The following is a 23,808-nucleotide window of genomic DNA, read 5'->3' as shown; positions in this document are numbered from 1 at the left end:
AGATATTCTTGTATATTTGCATATAACTCATTGTGAGCAATGAACAGTTTTGCAAGCTCAAGACAATGCCAAAACTCTAATCGGAATCAGTACTTAACAAATTCTTTTGTATATAAGTGAATGAAGGTGGGACCATGAAACTATTCAACCAGAAATGATAAGGTAAGTGAGCAGCTGATAGGTGTCTGAGGAAGTTAAACAGTATTGCGTACGGTAATTGAAAAACTTCTGGATACTTTGCTGCGTGTGGGTAATGTAGTAATTTTGTTATTAGAAATCTATGTTGTTTCTGTTTTGAATGTTGTATTCTGAGTTCTGACAGCAGGTCTATCTTATGCTTACCCCTCATATAGATGTCTGCGAACTAACTTTAAATCAAGTAGCTCAGACATAGCTAGCAGTGTAGCAGCAGTAGTATGAACCACAGCTACCTGCCGCTTCCACTAAAATTGTCTGCCCAACTTTAGTCGTATACCTTTAGAAACCTTTCTAGGAATCATTCTATGTCCATCAAGAACAGGATTTTTTCATTTGCAGGTGGTGCGGCTCTTGTGCTTAAAGCCCTATGATGCTTAGTTAAGTCCCAAACATCCTGTGCAAGAATTGATAAGTTGCAATTGTTCTCAGTTCTTTTTTGAGCTGCACTGCACTAAAGGATTTACAGTGCAGATGGCAGAAATACTTGGTCTTGGCTTTCAGTGAAGATACAGCGAAAGTAATAAAAACAACTTGAGAAGTAAATACTGCACTAGCACTGAGTTGTAGGCTACTGATGCTGCACCGCACTGAATGAGTGACTTAAAATTTACCACAGGTGTGTCTTCACCAGCTGCATTCAAAACAGATACCATAGTGTAGACTTACTCATTGCTGCACCGTTTTCTCTGAAGCAATGCTGTTGCAAACTGGCAGCATTGTGAATGAGCACGCTCAAATTGGCAAGGACAGGAGACAAGATTAAGAAACAGGAGAAGGCTTCATTAAACTAGAGATGGCTGCAGTTACAGTAAATTTAGTGTATTGTTATTGTTGCGCTAAATACTGTTGTTGCTATATATACTCTTGTATAAAAGTATGATTCTTGCACAGTGTCATGAGTTTCAACCAGTTTGGGAACTGTTGTGGCACAACTTTGTCAAACATCTCAGGTTTTCCACCTGGTAATTTTTTTATAAATGATCCTTTAGGAGGAAGCTTTCCCAGTGAAGAGGTGTTAATTTCATTTTAACACAATACGAGATCTTGGTGATCTATATTGACTTAAAAAAAAGAAAAAGGCTTAAATGCAATCAGCAGTAAATCTTTATGAGCAGTGGTGTTCAACATATTGTTAACTCATCTCTTTGATCCAATTTTGTGGTGAGATAACTGGAGGGGAAGCTCTTGCATCTGCCCCAGGTGTTGCTGGCTCAGAAAGGCATTTCTTCTTCTGTCCCAGGTTCTCCTGTCTGGCTCCTGTTTCCTCTTTCCTTTTCTCAGATGGGATTATGTATAGCCAGGGGTAAAATTGAACAGATGCTTACAATGCACAGAGAAATGCCGTATGTACAACTGATAGGATTTTCCAGAATATTAGCAGTTCCAGAATATTAGACTATGGAGCAAGTTTGACTTGACATTTTAGGTTTGATCAGGCCATAAAATATTTTGGGTTTTTTCTTTTTTTTTTTTTTTTATTGCCACGTAAACTGGTTTGAGGAGTTTAAAATCCATAAACTCAGTAGCTTTCTTATTGAAGATTATACTGAAATGAAATGTGAAGATCAGATGCACATACTTCAGTGCAACTTTTTGCAGCTCTGCATAGGGTTTGCCAAGATTTAGAAATATTGTGAGTAGTTCATGCCTTCCTACTTTCTTGCAGTAGAAAGTCTATTTTTTTCCCCTCTAAAACCAATACTAGCTACACAGTATTTTATAGATAATGTTGAAATGAGATAATTCTGTAGCAGCAGAGACATACAAATATCTCAGCATGTTTGAAGCAGCTTTGTAGCCTGTAGATTACAACTAAAAAGTCTGCCTATAAAATAAGAGGGTAGATTGTGTGTTACAACATAAAATAATTTTAACTTAGTAGTTGGAAAAAAAAAGAAGATCATATGACCTTTCACATTCTTTAGAACCTTTGGAGGTAAGAATCTGTGATAAAGCGCGGCACATAGCAAACAGAGAAGTAGTTTGGGAAGTGATAAGATGTCTTTGGGTTACCTCAGACTTGGGCTGGAACATCTACTGAACTGACCTCAGACAAAATGCGGAGGGAGCAAAGAAACAGAGGGCAAATGGCTTTTTCAGTAGTAACTATTTCTGGTCTGTACACTCTACACTGTTTTATGTTTCTGACCTCACCCGGTAAATGACTGTTTCAAGAAACAATCTCATGGTTTCCCTCTTCACTAGAGCCACGCTTTGCAGGTTGGAAATAAATTGGGGGCTTTCAGGGACTCCAGCTCTCTGCAAGCCTCTTGAAGTGGCTGGAAAGTGAGGGGATGAGAATCTCACCCGTGGTATCAATTGTTAAAACTGTGGGTTTGGTTTGTACCTTGCCTGTTGAGGGTAGGTAGCTTCCCAGAGAAGCAAGTATCCTCACCAGTTTCTAGTCTTCTCACCAAATTCTAGAACAATCCAAATGATGAAAATTTTAACACTGCATAAAACTGAATTGACATTTAGTACTTGAACTCTAACACGAACTTCCTCTTCCTACTGAAAGATAGTATAAGTGAATCAAAATCGAAGAATTAAAAAATCACATGGACTTTATTAGTTGTAGGACATAACCCTAAATTTTAGGTCTATTTTTAAATAACCTTTAGGACATACTAGCCAGTTCCTAGTGTTGAGTGATAAATGACAAGAATGGAGAATGACCCAGTCTGCGCATGAAACCTTTGTTCATTATTTTGTTTTCCCTTTTGTGGTCTCTTCATATGCCTTCATTCATCAGTAGTTAAGCCATTGAAAAAATGAATGAAATCCATAAACCTTATTTATTTTCCATTTTTATAGCTTTCTAAAAATTCTTATCATATTTCCTAATTCATGATTCTTCTTGAATATTCTTTTTCTAAATGTGAAATAATGTTAGTGTTGAATTTGGTTCTTGAGTGTTATTGCTTTGAGTAAGCTGAGCTGTTATGAAAGAGTGAAACATTTTTATGTCCTGTAGACAAGCAGAGGTCTAGGCATTTCATGTCATGTTATCATATGTAGTTAGAAAATATTTATTATTTTGATGAAATTGGGCAGAGAACAAAGCTGTGTGACATAGAAATTTCGTAATAAATTCTTCTTTTATAGATCTGAAAAGCTAGTCAAATTATCCTTGACTGTGTCTTCATGGTACAATAACGTTGTCTTATACTGTGCTTTTATTGTGGTAGTCTTTTAAAATCATCTTGCAAGCAGTCTGGCTGTGTTTCCAAAATAGATTTTGAGAATCAATATGTAGGTCTGTTTTGAAGGGATGTAAATGTCATACCCTGCCTTTATGTTGTCTGTGAACGTAACAAATGATAACAGGAACAGCTGGCCTTAGAAATTAATTGGAAGACTAAAATATACTTACACTGCTCTTCAAACACTCTATACATTCAATATTCCGGTTATGTGTACTCATTTACCGATTGGCAAGTGGCTTCAAGTAAAGAAATTGTTCATTAGTATTCCTTGTGCAAAAGCTTAGAAACAAATTTAGTGGCGTAATTAGTAAGATGAGAACGAAATAGCACATGAGCCTAACTACCATTTTTACTAGCATTATATAACACAACAGAAATGTGACTGCACTGTTAATGATTAATCTAGGTTTGTCTTTGATGTGCTTGATCTGTTTTTATTGTGCAAATCCCATGTGTCTGAAGTTAACAAGTGGAAAATAGAGGATGGGGCCTGATAGGATGGGTAAAAAGGTCTTTTGGACAAAGTAACTTTGTCCTTCCTTTTGGTATTGTATTGACCATTGGAGATTTCAAGACCTTACCTAAAATACAGTGTTCTCAAACGAGTAGAAAAAGATGTGCCCTATTATGCAGTCATCATGCCTGTAGGTTACATCTAAAGGCAATTACTAGTGGGGGAGCCCCTCCCCTTCATTATTTTCAGTAAACTCTAATAGGTTTTGTAAGAGAGGTAGGAATAGTATATGCTACCTTTTTGCTAATTTCCCAAGTCCTTGATAAATAGCAGGGAAAATAATCCCTGACTTTTTGTCATTTCTAACTGAAAACAATGACTGTTAGAAAACAAATCTGGAGATTTAATATGCTAGCCACCACTTAGTGCAAGCTTTTTATTTTCAGCAGAATGGTTTTGACTGAACACTTAGAACTCTGATGTAATTTTTATGGAATATCTATTTCAGGTGTTTTATAACTTCATTCTCTGCTAAAAGCCAATATTTCCTCTAGGATTGTTTCTCCAATAATAAGCAGCTTTGCTGAACTTCTGTGGTGTCTGAAAGAAGTGTCATGATTAGGAAACCCAAGAAATAAAGGAAAGTGGACATAATGGAGTCATGACAGCAGAATTCTCTTGCTTTGTTTTTTATTTTTTCGCTTTTTCAAATGAAGTCAAACTAATCTGCTAAAAGCAAATGCTTGGCATAAAGAAGTTTGAACATAATTTTACAGCAAAAATATTGGTAAAGCATTTTCAGCTATATCTAGTAAACACTCTGAAGTAAGTCTACACTAACTTCATCCTAGTCTGCCATCACAGTGCGACGAAGTCACATTCTTGTCTATTTCATTCGTTCATCTTCTGTCATGGTATTTATTTTATTCTACACTTTGGCCTTAAAGATTCCACAAGACTTTCACAAAATATTCTCTTCAAGGTGCTGGGGAACAAAACAAACTTCCTTTGGGTCTGTTGGCCAGGATTCATCCAACACAGGTGGCACTTCGTAGTTAGTACACGGAGTTCAGAGGTTTTTTGAGGTTGAACAAAGAACCAAGGCTTCGGCTGTGAAGAAATTGTGCATATATTTAGGAAAATCCAGTCTTACATGGAAAACATAAAATTTTTATGTCTCTGACAGTATAAAAATAATTGAGAAATTATGATGCAAACCAATAAAAGGAAAACCAAGAAAGAGTTGAAAGAACTGTGCTAAAGATTCCAGTGAAAGATGGATTTTAATTTAAAATTTTCATGAGCTCAGTTCATTAACTTACTATTACCATTGTTTTGATGAAGCTGGGTTTAAATTTTATTAATTATACAACCATATCATCTCTCTGGTTTAAAAATTATCATGAGTCAGTGCTGCTTTTTTATTATTATTTATTTCTAATAATAAGGATCCTGACTGCTGCATGTAAGACTAGAAAAACACCTGCAGCAAGCCTCAGTTACCTTGTCAGCTAGATAAATATTATTGAATAAAAGTTGACTGGAATACTGTTTTTCCTGATCTGTTTTTTGTCTCATTGTGGTATAATGGAGATATAAAACAGTTGCTATCAATAGTTACATCAGAGTGACAGTATCCACTCCATGCAAATGGCCTCATTTAAAATCAAAGCATCATTTTAAATAAATGTTAATCAGATTTCTGCTTAAGTACAGAACAGGTAGCATTTGGGAGTTTCAGCTTTTGCTCTCATATTATGAGGCAATCAGGATGGGGATTCAACAGAACAAAAAAACCCTGGTTTTACAAGAAGGATTAGAAAACATCATTTCCTTTTCCTGGTACTCAGAAAATAACATGGATTGTGTATTGTTCTGTAGAACACTGGCTTTTGATCAGATGCTCTTTTTGATGGGTTTGTCACCAAACAATAAGCATGCATTCATGTTGCTGGTAATGACTGTTCTATATACAGTGGAAAAAGATGTGTTTGTTGGAGCTGCCCTTATGCCTGTTAATTTTAGCACTGTTTGTTTTCATAGTTGGCTGTCTGTAAAGTCAAGTTAATATAATCTCTTTTTCTTTTTTTTTTCCAAAGAAGGCATAAAAGTTCCATAGTTTATTATACTGTTCTCACAGTATTGCTTCTAGAGAGAACTGATGAACCTCTTCAGTTCAGGCTGATAGTAGTAGCTAGACACAAGGTCTAGGAAAGACTGGAGGTTATGGTTCTGTGTTTAGAACAATAAAGTTTTCTTCAATTTTCTCTTTTCAGTTGGCTATGTCAGGAGAATTCAAAGTTTTCCAATTCTTTAGCCTTTATTAGAATCTGTGTCATGAGAATGAGTTATCATAGATTTTAATACAGATTTCTTTTCCCATTACACATTCATGTGATAGCACCTGTAATAACAGCAGAAATTGGCACTTTATTAATTCATGCTCATGATAAAACCCAAGATGGGGGGGAGAATATATTACTAATGCTAATCAATTATTCTGACACACTAAAGATTTTTAACATCAGCTGGAAAATGGCCCAGCAGTTATCTTTCTCATGATGAGATTGGTAAAGGGAATGAAACACAGTAGAATGATTTTCTTGACAATAGAGTATTATTATTTAGTAGCCAGCTTGAGCAATGCAGTGAGCTGAACTTGAAACATTGCATAAATTTGGTGTTTTTCTGGAGGATACATGCACATGTTCAAGCTATGCTTGTCTGGATTGCATTGAAGTCATTGGAGACTTATAAGTAAGTTACCTTGGAAACTTTTAAAGCTTGTAACATCGGGTAATGTAATATTTTGGATCTTTCGTATGCCATCATATCTGCGTTGCTACTACTTCTAAGAAGATCTGTGTTTAAGGAGATATAAACCCATTTTAATCTGAATATTGGAAACGGCAAATTCTCTCGACACTTTTTTTTTAAAATAAATTTGATAAAAACATTACCTCAGGTGCTGATGCAATTCAGAAGCTTGCTATTAAACATGCAGATACAGCTACACTCCTGTCACTAGGAGCTGGGAATAAAGCAGGAGGCAGACTTGTGGGTAGTTTATTAGACCTATTATACTGAAAAGGTATCCTGACACCAGTATTAGCACAGTGTTTAGGATTCTGGTTACAGTTTTCTTTTTTTTTTCTCAGGCTTTGGAAGACCAGGTATGGGACCTGCTGCATGAAGCAGACAAGGCTGCAGAGGAGAACAAAGAAAAGAGTCAGGTTTATGATGCCATGGCAGAGACCCTTGGGGATGCATGGGATGCCCTCATCATTATGTTAGAGAAACGACAAGCTCTTCTGGAACTTACTTCAGCGTTCTTTGAAAATGCTCTGGAGGTTTGTATTTAAATCAAATGATTCTTGACTTGAAACCTCCCACATCTTACAGGTACTCTGTCCACTGTAATTTTACTCTGTTTTATATGTTCATTGCATTCCTAAAGGCTGAAGCAATTAAGAAAATAAAAATCTCTAGATGCATCTTTCATTTCCACTTTCTGGATAGTTCAGGATGAAACTGAACAAAAAAAACCCCAAACATGTAGACTTTAAGAAATATCTTTGCCATGATGTCTCAAAAATTGGTACTTGGCAGAAAATGACAGTGAAAAATGGAAATGGACCAAACCTTAAAATAGGTAATTCAGTGGCTACGGACATTCTGCACAATATCTTTCATTTCTTATGATTCAAATTATTTGGCGTTGAGAGAACTAAATTCTCAGATGCCTTCACTAATGCGTACTGAAGACTGGCCAGTGAAGGTTTTACACTGGAATATTCATACAGCTATTGTAATTATGCAAACTAAACGTTAGTCTAACTTGCCAGTCCTTTACCTGAGACTTTTATGTGCAGATGTGCACAAAAGGACAATTGTGTGAGCCCAGAGACAGATTTCAGGGTGTTGTCTTTCCCTGTTTACCCATTTCTCTGTATCTCTTATCCTAACCCACTGATGCACAGGGAGCTAAAGCGAGGAGCGATTCCATACCCTGCAGGTGTGTGCTCACTCTTTGTAGCCTCACATTCAATTCTCCCTGCATCCCTGGAGCTTGGAAGAGTTTAATAATTCTCCCTGATAATTTTGTTTCTACAATAGCCCAGTATCACCTATAAATTACAGAAGCAACCATTCTACTGCTAACTATCCAAAGAACTCCAAGATCAACAATCTACTAATTATTGTGTCCTGGTGATATGTATTATACAAAGAAATTAGTACAGAGCTGGCATAAGTGTCACTATGATAAATTCTCTACTACCAAAGTTTGACCTAGTGCAGGCTAAATCTTTAAGGGGCTAGCTGAATTGCCCCTGCAACAGGCTTATGTCATTAAAACAAAAAGAAGCAGCTAGAGCACAGCACAGTTCACACACATTATATATATATATATAAGGGAAAAAGAACTCCAATGTCAATTTAAATAGGAGTTTTTGAAACTTCTTATGGAAAGGCTTTTATTTATATGACAGCCTGTGATTGTGGAAATCTTTGGTTTATTGTGGTAAAACACAAAACATATCTCAAGTATAATCTTTAGTGAAAATCAGAACTCAAGTCTCAAATGTTGATACCGAGTGGACTTCTCTCATAGCATGTGGATCAAAAGGAAGGAAAACCAAAGTGGAACAATAGAAAAGACAGAAAAAGCAGAGTGAGTGCTTTTCAACTTCCTTAATTTCATCATAGGTTTCAACATCTTTGCTTACACTGCAACACAGGTTTGAACTATACTGGTTTCTTCATTCTTGAAATAAAGCAGTAGAATTGATGAAGATTGGCTAAGATGCAGAGTATGTGTCTCCACTTTCTCTGAGCTACTCATACTTGAAGTTGCACCTGCAAATGTGGAAGCCTAATACAGAATTCCAATCTTAGTTTTAGCAATCTCGGCAGATTACCAAATCTGCTCCAGATCTCCCTGAAACACAGCATGTTTCAATATTTAAAGTATGGAACCCATGGAAAAATGAGCTGTAAAGGAGTAATCTAACTTCACTTTTTCTCCCCTATAATTAATTACTGTGTTTACCATAATATTAGTTAGCTTGAACTTGCTACTCATTTGCTACTCTGCCTTCAAAAATTTGGTTTGAAGATTGTATCTCTGTCTCATGTTGCCCTTATTTTTTTTCCCCTTAATAGTTTAACATTAGATAGAAGTTCTGGGAAGGAGACCCAAATTAGAAGCTTTGTTCACGTTAAATGATTTAACTGAAGTCTTTGAAATTGACAGATTCTTCAATAAGAATTTATTGTCAGTGGATCTGAAGGCTAGGTAGGAAAGACGATTCATAAAATGACAAACTGGAATTACAGAGTATATGTCAACTGAAATTTCCCTTTGGTTCCCTCAATCCATGAAAACCTCAAAAAAACAGAAGGTGCGTAGAGGCCACAAAGAATCTGTATCTAACAGCCATTACAAATTCCTTTTTCCAAGAATTTACAAATTCTCCTGAACTTTCCATATAATACAGAGATTGTATGAAGTTCTGCAAAAGAAAATTATAGTGTTTCTCCCACCCTTTGTTTTCTTAATGCAGTTTGCTGTTAAAATTGACCAAGTCGAAGATTTCCTGAAAAATGCCCAAGAGTTTGACAGTGTTGAGTCTTTGAGAGAACTCCTTCTGCAACAAGAGCATCATACAAAAGGTACAAATTGTATTCCACTCCTGATGGTGTGTGATTGTGCACTGACTCCTGGAAGGCTGAATTTACTCTTCCTGTGCACGTTTAAAAAAAAAAAACATAAAGTCTTAGAACAAATATGAAAATACAATGGTGAAATAACTTTATCGTGCCTCCTGAAATATATGAAACTCCTGGTTTTGAGCTAGCTCTCTCATAGTTCCGTCTTCACTGCAGAACAGCTGGTGATAAGCTTGTCTTCTGATTTCAAGGCAGTCCAGGTCAGGCGAGCTGCCAGGAAACCAAGCTGACTTTTAATGCTGGTTGGCAAGCAAGTTCTAAAACTGTCCTTCTGTTCCATGAGAAAATTCATCAAAGTTATCAAAGCTACCAATGGCTTAGCATTTTCCTATGGAAAAAATTTGCATCACAAAATTCCCAGTCAGCTCTAGTAACAATCCCCTGTAAAGTCCTACAATTTCTTGAGAGCGGCCAGGGGACAAGTCTGCTCTCTGCTTTCCTTTGCCTAGGGATGAGGTTTGAAGCAGAAGTGGTGAAGCGAGAGTGAGAGCTATGAGGCAGAGGTGGCAACTAGACAGCTTCAGAATCTATTTGCCTACAATGGTTCTCTGCACTGAGCTTCTGCCTTTGAGGAGTGGGGCTGTGTTTCACTTGCCCATTGAGTTGTCTTGTCTGTTCCAAAACATTCTGCAGTTACCACTGTAACACTCATGGGAAAAAGGACGTCTCTCCCCTTCCACCACAACTTTCCTGCACATATATTTGCCAAGAAAAATTCTTCCATGTGACTTCTTTTTGTTCATTCAAATTTTCATGTGAAGCATCTTCTACCATGTTGTAGTACTCTTCATTCAAAAAGGGCAAAAATCTCATTGTGTGGCTACTTCAGTCACCTTTGCAATTCCATATGGTTCTGTAATTTTTATGAGACTTAAGATTCCATCTTTGTAATTTTAAAAATTATTTGCTATAAGATTGCTAATTACTAACTGACAGAATATTAATTATACTGTATTATTCACTAGTGGAGACCAGCTTAAATATTTTTATCTACCTTTAATGCCAGATATTCTTCTCAGGAGGCTGAATAGAGACCTGAACTCAGGAAATTCTAATATGGGGTTTAGGGCTTCCAATTCTACCCTTATGGAAGCAAAGTGCACACTGTATAGCAATTTTAACCTGAAGTATCTGGCAGTAATCGCTGAAAAGGGGGTCTATAACTGAGAATCAGATTAAATGGTTTGCCAGAGGAAGACTGCTTTGATGGAGATAAGCCTTTCCTCAGATGGAGGAAAGTGGTTGCAGTTGCTTGGCTTCTGGATCTATCTTAGCTACATCAAATTTGGGAAAACGATACTAAGCTCTGATAACAAACAGTGTTTGTACTGCTTTCTGCAAGAAGGATACTATCTACCCACTCCGAAGTAAGGTGGCTGAAAATGTGTCATTTGCAAAGTCTGCATGACCTCTACCAGTCTGTGATGAGTAATGTATCACAAATGTTTATCACCAAAACAAAAATCAAACAAACAAGCAAGTTTTGAAACCGATGCATTTCAAATCAGAATAAAAAATGTGAAAGCACATGAATTATCCCCATTTATCCATTTTTATGTGTATTCTATTTTGGATGGACTGAAATGGAACATTTCTGATTAATACTACCTTTCTGGAAGGCAAGAAATAAAATGGAGGGACTTGTTGCAGTGAGCTTGTGGAAACTAAACTCTCTTATCAGAGGTTGGTGGCTGGAGAAGTGGAGGCATTTCACTTCTGCATCCTCCCTAGGTTCTCCATATGAAAGGTGGAGATTTAGGGTGCTTTTTCTTGAGTTTACCAGTACGTGTACTCAGATGGGAAGATGAATGTTTCAGTTGTTCGCTGCCTGTTGTTTGTTGCTTCACTACCGGCTCCTTGCAGACGTTCTTTTCTTATGCTTTTTTTCATGCCTACCTTGCCTCTTATTCTGGCTTGGCTCCCCTTCTTCCTCATTCCGTACCTAAAAATTTTCCCCTTTCATTTGAAAGACCTATAAATACTGACTATTGTCTGTTCAATAGATTTTGTACTATGTGGTTTTAAGGAGGTGGAACAAAGGCTAGTAGGACATTAAAGTGTAGTAGTCCACTGAATTTTAACCCTGAATGTTTCTAGGTAGAAGTTATGTAAAGAAGGTAAGAGTTTCTGATATTAATGACTTATTTAGTCATAGGGTTATAACAGTCCCCAGACAGGAGAACTTCTTCTTTCAACTTCTGTGAGGGACATAAAGACATAAATTTTATTTGCATTACTAATGAAAAACTTCAGAGGCTACTGACCCACACAGAAAGCAGGATAAGATATTCCACTTCAACTTACCTGAGGATTGGGAAACCATCAAAAAGAACTCAGTTTTGAGAGAACAATGTCACTTCTGGATTTTGCCTCAATGACTCTCAATACAATGTTGTATGTGCATATTTATTATATGTACCAGTATAGTTACATATATGTATGTGTATACATCGTTATACCTTTGTAGGTTTATATAACAGCTGTCCAAACTGAAATATCTTAGGATATATACCGTCTAAAGTATTTATAACCTGTTCACGCAATGCATGAAAATACATTACACTCATGTATGCAAATAGATAGGTAGCTTTAAAAATACTTGAGTAATACTTGAAATACGCTACTAGAATTACAAATCACATTGGTTTTTTTCCTATGAAATTCTATTCTCACAGAGCTTTTGGAAAGGTCACTTGCACTTTTAAACAAAAGCCAAGAGCTAACTGAATTCATAGAAGAATTCAAATGTGAGGGGCCAAATGCAAATCTGGAGCTGATTCAGGGAGCCCACAGCAGCTGCCTGAAAATTGACAATCTCCTTGAAATGCTACAAGACAGGAGGCGGCAACTGGACAGATTTCTTAAACATCAGCGTCAAGGACTGGAGCAGGTTCTGCAAATTTGTTTGTGGCACCAACAAGAGAACCAGGTAAGACAAATAATATTAAGGGATATCACAGTAAAAAAAATTAAAATCTAACAACTGTTTTACAGTAGAGACTATTAAAGAAAAGGAACATGAATGTATTTATTAGGCCAGTAGCTCTGGTCCACTTCTGTTTGAGATTCCAACTTTTAAATATTTGACTTTATAACTATAACATCCTAATAATTTATTTTAATGTAACTTTAATGTATTCAAAAGCACTATTTCTATTATGTGGATCTTTCCTGTGAGTTATCAAACATGCTACTTCAAACCAAGTGTTTTGTAAATAGGCTAAAATTTTGTATCAACCTCTGACAGTACAGTCCTGATTGCGATACCTCTGTAAGTTTCCTTCTTTGCCTCCAAAACAAAATTTCCCCCTGTATCAGAGGAAAATGTTAGAAACTGTTAGCAGTAGTCTATTCTGTAGGCACTAACTTTGCCTTTGAGGTTTTTTTGAGATGAGAAGCACGATATTCAACAAGCACAGCTTTTTGTAATATTGCATAGAGACAACAAAATTGTTGAGGTACACAAGAAAGCTGACAGCCTTATTTGTGGAGCACTCAATATCAATAGCTGCCAGAAACAGAGCAAGAATTACTTATTTAATGATGAGATAAGAAAAAAACCCTGAAGAGAGAAAAATAGTATGGTCTTATGCACGTGTTGCAATCTCAGTATGTAGTTATAAAATAATAGATGACAAAAATTACTGAAAAACAAGAACTACAATACAGGAGGCTGTATCTATTTCTGTGCAAATCATTAGAGACCATCTTATTCCTGCTGTTACTCTTTTTGATTTTATTTCAGTATCACCACATAGCTACACCATAAAAGAAAGATCCTCAAAAAAAGTGTTGTTTTAATATAATATATTCTAATAAATTTACAACAGTTACAGCTGAACTTTTAGTATCTGTCTGACACACTATATTGGAAATATGTCCTATTTAATCTAGAAAAATAATCCTTTCTCTACCATGAAAAGTATTAATGTTACTACAATTACCTGATCATGCCAGTGTTATTCCATAGTATACAAGCACGGAGGAACATTCAAAATGGGGACATCTTGAAAATAGCTTGCTGTTGAAGAATAAGGGATAAATACGTGGGGTCTTTTTTGGAGCCAAACACACTTCTTTAAAACAAACAAACAAAACAAAAAAAACCAACCCAAAGCAACAACCCAAAACAAAACAGGAAAAAAACAAACAAACAAACAAACAAAAATCACATTGCTTGAGATGTTAAATGTCACGATTTCATAAAATTTACCTGGGAATTCTACTTTTCCTCATCACATAAGGGACAAATATTTGGGAGCAACCAGCTAGAATTTCACCCTAATATAGATTAGACTGTAACTATTGTGAAGTGAATTTTTTTCTGGGTATGTTTCCATTTTCCCTCAGGTATGTGCTCACATAACAAAGAGTAAGTATAGAAACTGTTTTCTACTGGCAAGTTTTCCTGATCATCTGGAGAGAGTGGCCAGTATTTAATTACCTGTTAGCTCATACCTACATCCAGTTTGAGGCTGGTATACACATGGAGGGACAAAGTCAAACAGTTTTTAATATTATGCTTATCAGAATATACTCGTTTAGTATCTGCATTAGAGTCAAACCTGGTATAATGTACGATTTGTACATTTACGGACAATTAATTTGCATGCATCATGGACAAATAATACATTCACATGTAAATATAAACACTGGAAAATTAACTTTCAGAGACTTTGTCAAATTTCTCTCTCTGGCCTATTACACATTATGCATATATTTCTGAGTGATGACAGAAATTAAACTCTCAAGGCCTCTCAGCACATCTGAAAACTAATATTCCAATCTCTACATGGACTGAACTCTTCTTGATGTCTAATGGTGCTACATACGCAAGAACAGCATATTAAACTCCCACTGACATTAATGGGAGTTCAGGGAATACAGAGAAAGCAAAGTACTGGAGATGAGCTCAGCTGTGTAAGATCTAACAGTGGATTTTTGTTCTTTTTATTGCCTCTGTTTTGCTAAGCATAATTATGCAATGCAGAACGCTGCATAATCTGTGGGCTGCTGCTTTAAAAGAAAAGCCAAACAGCTGTAGAGATCACCACTTTACTACTACCTGGTTCTGAACTGCTGAAAATGCAGCATCTTCCTTTGATCTCTAATTGGAATGTGGTGATTTGATAGTCATGATTGTAACATGTAACATGTTTCTTTTTCAGTGTTTTCAATAGGTGAAAGTGTACTTATTTTACCTTTAGAGAAGGGTATGTGACCTTCCTTTGTGGAAGTGTCAGCATCGTATTTTCTGATAATCTCTTTCATTAATGAAAACCAGAGGCAGATTGGCCTATTTGGTGCATAATTAGTTAGCTTTGGAAGAAGATTTATGAAAGTAATTTTTCTTAATCGATCCAATTATGCATATATGGGACAATTTAAATTATTCATTGTACTTGGTCACATCAAGGGCAGAGATAAGAGCCGAGTAAGATTCAGGGGACAGGTGAGTATACCCACACTTGCCATCTAGACAGATATATGGGAAACAAACTATCTTGGTATAAGTCACAGTTCCCTTTTTTATTACATTCTCATTAAAGGTAGTTTAATTGACGTAAAAAAATCATGTAGTACGTAGCTCAGAGAATTAAAGGCTGTCATTGGATTTTACCCCCAAGAATGCATGGCATTCTTCTTTGCTTGTAATCTTAAAGTGGTAAATTGATAGGTTTATGATTTCACTTGCCTAGAAGAATTTCTGTATGGTAGGATACGGAAAGGTTTTGTTGTTTCTTTGCTTGAAAGCATATTTCTGTTACAAAAAATTGAGGTTTTCATTTTAACATCTGGTAACGAGGAACTGCAAATCCAAATGCGTAAGTGCATATATATGAGGAGAAATCCACAGCAGTAGCTTATGTGTAGAGAATTGTTTAAACATGGGCTACACCTGCTGGTGGTGTGCTCTTCGCTGATTTTTTTTTTTTTTTTTTCCAATAACTGTACACAGCATGGTGCTGCTGCTGCCACTGATAGCTAGAATGAAAACATTGAGTCTATCATCTTGGATAGTTTGGAGGCAAATCTGAAGACTGTCATCTAATACATAAAACTATTTGAACCATCAAAATGTTGCATAAAGTTCCTCTGTGAAGTTTTGACTTCATGTTTGATTCCAGCACATTCTGTAAAGACTTTCTTCATAAATATCAAAAATTGTATTTTACAATGAGTGCTAAGACATTTAGACCTAAATGGGCTTAAGTTATTCAAAACTCTATAATCAGATCAACTTAAGATTACTTCTCTGCTAGCTACTTCTGGTGAAACCGTAGTGCCAGTGAACTTAGTAGTGATTTTGCCACTGCCTCAGCTACGGCCAACACTTCTCTTGTGTATTCCCAAATGTCTGATCTCCTGTCCTGTTTCTCCTGATAGTGATACTTAGTTGCTCTTACTACTCTTGCATATATGGGTCAACTTCATAGGATTCCCAAACTTTGATCCTGTATAAAAAAAATCCCCACACTTTGAAACCAAATGAGTTTCGGACATCCTGTCCATGTCTCCAACAAAGATGTTGAACAGCGCTGGTCCCAATACCGACCCCCGAGGAACACCACTTTTCTCTAGTCTCCACCTACTTTATGTACACTGCTCAGTGCTTGATTTTTGTCTGCAGACTGGATGGGTTGCTGACCTGGACTCAATGGAACTGGCAACAGCAGTGTGAGCATGCAAGAAATACTCAATACAGAAAGATGTTGTTTGGACCCCTGACCTGTTATTTATTGGAAAACTTGCTTGCCCTTCTGAATTCACAGTAGGAAATGTAGGTAGTCAATGGAAGACTATAAGCATTGAAATCACCTGGACCATAATCAGTACAAAATGAGCAGTTTAGCAACCTGAAAAAAATGTTGAGGAGCCTTTGATTTCTGATATGGATTATTCACCACAAACAGAGCAGATGATTTTTGTAAATGAATGAGAAAATCTAATTTTTGAAGAACAGGAGTGTTCTTTAGTTTTCAACCAATCAAGGAAAAACACTGTCTTTTTCAAACAGATATATTAACTTTCTCTCCTTTCCCATCCCTCCACCAAAACCACTGAAAGTAACTGCTTTTTAAGAAAGAAATCCACAGAACCTTAAATATTCCCAGCTGTTGCTTAAGAGCTAAGCTAGCACAACTGAAATCACTCAGAGGTATTAGCTGTAGTGGAAGCCAACAGATTAAACTCATTGTAATGTGAAGAAATACTGTCAAGTGATAAAGGAGTGAACGCTTGACTATAGCAGGGTTAAAGAATGACTTTTTCTCCTGCCTAGCATTACAGAAATACTAGTTTGCTTTGCTAAGCAGATACATGATACAAAGAAGAGTCCCAATTTACAGGGAAATTTTTCTTTCCCTTTTAGCACAGTTTTTATTGCCTGTTCCATTCATTTGTATTTTGGTGGACTCATAGTAAATGTTCTGTGAAAATGTGCTTCTAGGAAAAATGTTTCAATCAGTAAGTACACATCTGGATGATATGCTCAAGAAATGAAGGCTCGGTAGGAAAATAATTTGTTTACTTTCCTAGCTCTGTTGAACCCCTGAGATAATGTGCCAAAATTTTTATTTGTAACTGAAAATTTTTCCAACACATTTTAAAGGTTGTTTCATTTTTAGAATTGTTTAAATTTATTAAAAAGAGCTTCTACATGATCAGATAAAAAAATAATCTGTAGTGTGTATTAAAATCTGTAGTACCTAATAGAAAGTAATTCTTACTATGCCACATATGATTTGAGTACAGTGGTGATTTTCCAGACTAAAAAGATTGGAGGAACTTTACTCGATACCAATAACTCATTCTGAGTAATATTTTAAAATGCGAAGCTTCACTCAGGAATTCTTGCCATGTGTTGTTTACGAAGAAAGTGAGAGGTACATACTGTGAATCAAGCAGAAATAAATGCAAGTCATTCTGTGCAATTTAGAAGATATACTTGTATACTGCATACGTGTGCTGCTGAAGTAAGTCTGATAAGATGTAATATTTCTTTTTAAGCTACTAAAGATTATTCCACATAATATTATCTCAATAGCTTAACTGGGTGTTTCAAGCCAGAGATGGAGAGATTCTATTAGGTCATAAGGCCAACTAAGTCTATCTTTTTAAATTTTTTTTTTATCTTCTTGCAAAAGTACTCAGATTTATAGACTTTTACTGTATGCAAAGAGATATTTTTAAGTTAATGTGATTCTAGGGAAAATGTGCAATATCTTTATCATGCTATAAAACATGCCTCTATTCTATGTGTGACTATAACCTGATTTTTCTTTTACTGTTTTAATTTATAATTTGGTCATACTCGATGAATACATTTTTGTCTATTATATACATATATTCCAATATGTGTTTGTTTCGAGAAAATGCTTTTCTTCTTCATGTATTAACATTTAAATAATACAAATGCAAACATTCAAATAAAAGCATGAACAGTAGGAATGAAAAACAAAAGGAATGAAAATTCAGCTGCTTCTGTAGATGTAATTGTTTGGTACATATTTTAAAAAATGGACAGTTGCTTCTCAAATTTTTCACTGACCGAATTATTTTTATTATTTATTTAGGTAACATCTTGGTACAAGAAAAACATCAGAGATTATTTTCATAAGCAAAACTTAGGCTCATCTCTATTGGAAAATGAAGAGTTACTTCAAGAGCTTGAAGAAATGGAAGTCAAAGTGAAAGTAAGAAATATGGTAATCGATTGGTGAAGCAACTTCAAAAATGAGTAGCCAAATATGAACTCGGGCATTTAATAAACACATATAGGGGTAGATATTTGGCATGTGTACATAAGATACATATTTCTATATATCTAAATGAGGACTTTTCCTATTTTACCTTTTTTAATGTAGGCCTCCATGTTTCCCAGTGTTTTTCTCATTTAAAACTTTAAAAGCTATTGATAAGAAGAAGAGTAATCCTTTGTTTTGGTTTGTTACTTTTTCAGTTTAGTGATCAAGTTCCACACTGGTAGTTTACACGTCAAACCACATTGCAAAAAAAAAAAAAAAAAAAAAGGCAATTTTATTAGAATATTACCTCATTTTAATGTTCATAAAGGATAAAAAGCCAGACATTTCTACCATAATTCATTCTCACTGAACTATGTACATGATTGGAATAGGTATTTGCCCATTTATTTCTTGGGAATGAAAGTGAAAGTATTTTTTTTTTAAATTGTGAATATAAGTTTGCCAGAGAATAAATATGTTACCATCACTCTTAAAAGCAAGATAGGATTAAAGAAAATGTTGATATATAAAAAAGGATCACTGTATGATGTAAATTGCATACCTTTAGAACTTTTTTTTAGATACCTCAATTGTGCTGTCATCAGGTAACTACTGTTGCTGGGTCAGGATCATTCCTTACGGTATCATTTTTAAGCAATCAGATTTGGGTCACCCAGATGACCAAGCAGGCCTTTTTCATCCGAAAACCATTCTAATAGAAACAATTCCTTTTTAAAGGCTATTGTGTTGACAGCAACTAACATGAAAAAGATTGCACAGTTACGTTTCCTTGTAAGCATTGTAGTTAAATGTCACTTTACTTGTTTGCGTAACTTATATGACAACCCTGAAACAGTTAACTGTAAGAAGAATACAATAATATTTGCAATGCTTCTCCAAGCACTATGTCAGAAAACACATTTTCTTCATCTAGGGAAGATGAGTATGAAAAGCTAAATTCTGCTTCAAAGCCTAAACAGACCTTTGGCACAAGAAAAGCAGAAGATAAACAGCAAACGAGTAAGCTGTAGGGCGTTTCCAGAGAAATAGGGACCTACAAAAATACTGAGGTATCCTAAAGCATTGCTGAATTTTAGAACCAGCCAAATGATCATTAATCTTCCCCATGTTCCACATTGAAAGGCTATTCTTGCAATTTGCTGTCTGAATTAGAAATGATACTGTAAGTTCAGAAAGGAGAACAATATGCATTTTCATTTTGTACAGTAATCAATCCTTTACACGGTTGAGCATCCAGAAACTAACTTAGAACAATAAAACTTATTCTTACAGTTTCACCTAACAATTCTTCTCCCATACATTATGTAATAGATCATTCATATAATCTTATCAAATTGCCTTTTTTCATTTTAAATTGTCATTTAAAAGTGTTTAGCATTAAAAATTTTTGTTATGCATACATGTGAACTACAATTTAGAACATCTTACCTTTAGCCTTCTGCTGTTCTTACTGGCAGCATGTTCTAGTAGAGGGAAATGAAATTCTTGAAGTGGATGTTATTGAACATGTTGGTTATGCTTATGATGTGCAAAAAGAGTGGCCAGGTTGAACCGCATACTGCAAATATATTTCAGAAAGCTGAGTTATGGGGCTTTGTGCATTAATTTTTACAGCACTAAACTACAGACGTTGAGACCAGAATAAAGGAGGAGCCTGGTTTCAAAATTCAGATGAAGTATACAATCAAATCTGTATTCCGGTAAATATTTGTTACATAGCAGAGATTAATGTTACATGCCATCGCTGCACAGAGTAATGTTTTACCTGTACTGCTAGAATACACTGAAATACAGAACAACCTAGAAATTAACTTGGCCTCTTTGCTCACAGACTAAGCATAAACAAGCTTGTAAGATATATCACGTCTGCACATGAAATTCCCTAAATCTTCAGCAATGCACAGGCCTTCAGCATCCGATTGCTGATCTGAAGTATTTTGACTTCATGTGTATTTTGGAACTGCAGTGCTGTTGTGTGAAGTATTCATTCTGCTTGAGATGCTGTTGACTAATTCCATGCAGAAGTTCAGAAAAAGCCGGGGAAGAACTAGGTACGGTACGATGTTAAAAAAATTATTTTATTAGCCCTGGAAACAGAAATATTATTTCCTTTGAATTCCCATACATGGATGCACAAAATTCCCTTAAGCCACTTTTCCTGTAAAATTATCATTTCAGTTGGTCACACAGCATTATACTGTTTTCTAGGATCACTACTTTATAGTATGCAATCTTTGCATCCCAGTTATGATAAAAATTCCTGATAAATCTGAAATTACAGGTAGCTGTTTTATTCAGATTAGCATACTTCAAAAAAAATGGTTGGACTCAATCTCTGTAACTGAGCTTTTCTAATTATAACATAGCACTCTGCTACTTTTTGTGCAACTGGAAACTTTAAGCAATGATATTCTACTTCCAAATCACCTTTGAAATTATTAAATATAATATGGCAAGAACATGTTTAGGAACAGAACGATTTAAATAATACAATAGTAGCTATTCATCTAGCTTTCTGTAAAGCAAACATCTATAAATCTCAAAATATGTTTTCAGGTTGCATTCAGACCAAAAGAAGATTGTGATGTATAACAACTCTGCTACATCTGTGCAACTTAATGTACTTTGCAGACAATGATAATATCACTGTAAAATGACACTGAGCACCTTGACAATTTTATACACAATCTGCTATAAAAACATGCAACATGTTCTGCTTTTTGGAGCTCTCTTTGGCATAGATTTTATACACATGCACGTGATCACCACACATGTGGATATTTGCTGGGCACTTTTGTGGTAAAGAGGCATCAGAATTATTTTCTATTTGTTTGATTTTTGTCATATGAGATTCTTCTCCAGGGACTAGCTTTCTCCCTGAAACCAAGAGTCATTATATACCTTGACAATAACTTGTCATATGTGACAAAACTGTAAAACTCTCATAAAAATATTGCCAGGTTCACATTGAAAACTGGAGGGGGGAACACCCCCCACCCCCCCATGCATAGCTATGGTAACATTCTGTGCTATTTGGAAAATCTTTGAGTAGAAATTATGCCCATCTTTTCAAGTAGAAAGAAAGCTAACTGCATTAGTGCTTCAAAATCCCTCCACCTCTATTTTATTGAGCAATTTTTTAATATCTCTGATTCTTTAATGTTTTCTCAAGAGAAAAGCAGACACCAGTTTTTACTATATATATATATTGGAAGCAATCTCTTTAGCAATAGGAAAAATACAATACCAGTTCTTTCTAGTAACACTAAATTTGCAGTTGGAATTACATTCCCTTCAGGAATCCCTTTAGTGTCCAAGTTAGGTTCCAATTAAAAAAAAAAAAAAAGTGACTACATTAATTTCAGAGCGAAATGTAATTTCCAGAAGTCTTCAGAAATTTTATCAGTTTGGTTAACTATTTTATCAGTTTATGAAGAAATATGGAAATGGTTCTGAAGAACATTTCAGTTTATATTCAGGAAGAACTCTTAGGAGTACCTTACACAATACTTGATTAATTAATTAATTACAGGCTTTTTCTGTAGCTTGGTCATTGCTTAGAGCCTAGCTGATGTCTGCTATCATTTGTCTAGTTCCCTCAGAGTAAAACTGAATGTTTCCAAAAAGCAATTAGCGGCTTTAAAATATTTTATTTATCTTGCTGCAAAAATAAAGGTAGATTTTGCTTAGTGTCTTTCCCATACTGTCTGAATGGCCACGACAATTTCTAATGGCATTCTGTTAGAAGTGATAAGGACATTGATAAACTAATCTTAAACTACTTTGGGATTTCTGTATTAGGATCTAAAGCAGTGTAAATGACTTTCCAAGTAACATTTCGTATGTATACTGTAGCTTTGAGGGTATGATGAAAAGTTTCTGCAGAGCAGGTGTAAGTGTTCTCACAGGGAATAAGACAGTGGAAAGTTCTGGTATCTGAATAGTTTCACACAAAGAAAATACTCACTTACATGTATTGTTGCATGAAGACCAACAGGACAAAAGATTTGCTTAAATTGTGCAGAGGCTGGCCTAAAAATGATCTAAGGATCAACACCTTATTTATGTGACTGGACTGAGAAGAAAGGAGAATAGTTTATTGCATTCTCAGGTTGATATCTTGAACCTCACTTTGCCAAGAGGTGAAACCACTGAAAACATTATTGCTGTCTCATACAATAATCAAGACCAAAGATAAAACCAAGGATTCATAATTGGGGAAAAAAGCCCTCATCCCTGTCAAATGTTAAAAGGGTCCCCTGCCCCGAGGAGATTTGAGAGAAGAGACAGATTTAGGAAATCATGTTCCAATGGGGATGTCTGCTGGCACTGATTAACTTCTTGCTGATATGTTTCTATGTGTATTGGAGGTGCTTGGCATGGTAAGAAGAGAACTGTTAGCACCACTTTGTGGCCAAATAATTTTAGAGGTGGAGAAAAGTAGTAGTCTAAATTGTTCACATTTCGTCTAGTTTCTGCCACTTTTCAGGACTGAACAATGCTGGAACCAGTCCTTCTTTTAACAAGGATTAGTGGCAAAATGGAGAGTACTTCTCTGTTTTATAGATCTGCATGCTTATTGGGTCTGGAGTAGCCATGCTAGGTAACAACATGCTCTAATGAGGTCTTAGGATGGTTCTTAATGACCAAATTAAATATCACTATCAGTGGTATTAATTGCTCTATTTGTTGACATTAACATAAGGATCAAGAATATTGTATTTACCTGCTTTTTTTACCAGATCTCACAGCTAATGTTTAGATACATGGAAAAGTTATTTCACAGTTAAATGTCTGTTTGGGGCTCTCTTGTGTCTCTCTGGCCTTTGTGGCTGGCCATGCTCCTTTTGCCACTCTCTGCAGGATACAAACTCGGGCTATCCAGCTCATCTTGCCAGCTTTTCTGAGACAGCATTCTATTGAGGAGTTTGACCAATATTGCATTTCACCTGCGTAGCAGGTGTTTTAACACACTCCTGTACTTTGATAGCTAGAACAAAACACGTAAAGAAAAAGAAATTGTCTTTATGGGCAATTTTATTTTTATCTAAACATTCATCTTTCATACACAGCAGATGCAAGTCTACATTCATCTATCAGGTTCTTCTCATGGTCTGATTTTCTTGTAGTGCCATCTCACTGCCTTAAGAGAGTGTTCCTATTCTATCTATTATTTTTCTGTTAATGGTTTGGGCTTTTTGTTTTGGTTTGGTTTTTTTGGTAAGTCCCTCTCTGTCCTGGCATTATCTTTTAACATCTCTCAATAATTTTCTGGGAGGTGACTGACTTTCAATTACTTTTTTCTGTTGATTCTAAAACCTCACTGTTAAATACACTGATATAGTCATCCACTGAACTTCCCAACAGACAGATCATATGGTAATTGTCATAGCAGATCGCAATCCTTTGCAGTTTTATTAGTGCACACTGTTTTATTTGAAATTGGAGGGAA

At 35.6% G+C, this 23,808-nt stretch overlaps 1 protein-coding gene across 1 annotated transcript in view; it reads left to right on the top strand.

Annotated features, from left to right (window-relative positions):
• The window catches only part of CCDC141 (coiled-coil domain containing 141), a gene marked incomplete at both ends in the record, with an annotated part of 89,450 nt that overhangs the window by 13,471 nt on the left and 52,171 nt on the right, over positions 1 to 23,808 (top strand). The window contains 4 exons of the mRNA XM_082483731.1: positions 7,017 to 7,208; positions 9,423 to 9,531; positions 12,264 to 12,517; positions 18,165 to 18,284. Of these exons, the coding sequence (XP_082339857.1) occupies positions 7,017 to 7,208; positions 9,423 to 9,531; positions 12,264 to 12,517; positions 18,165 to 18,284 (675 nt within the window). The remainder of the gene's footprint in view (positions 1 to 7,016; positions 7,209 to 9,422; positions 9,532 to 12,263; positions 12,518 to 18,164; positions 18,285 to 23,808) is intronic.

Source organism: Vanellus vanellus, assembly GCF_965231255.1.
Source record: "Vanellus vanellus genome assembly, chromosome: 5".
Lineage (NCBI taxonomy): Eukaryota > Metazoa > Chordata > Aves > Charadriiformes > Charadriidae > Vanellus > Vanellus vanellus.
This window is presented reverse-complemented; position numbering and strand designations above follow the sequence as displayed.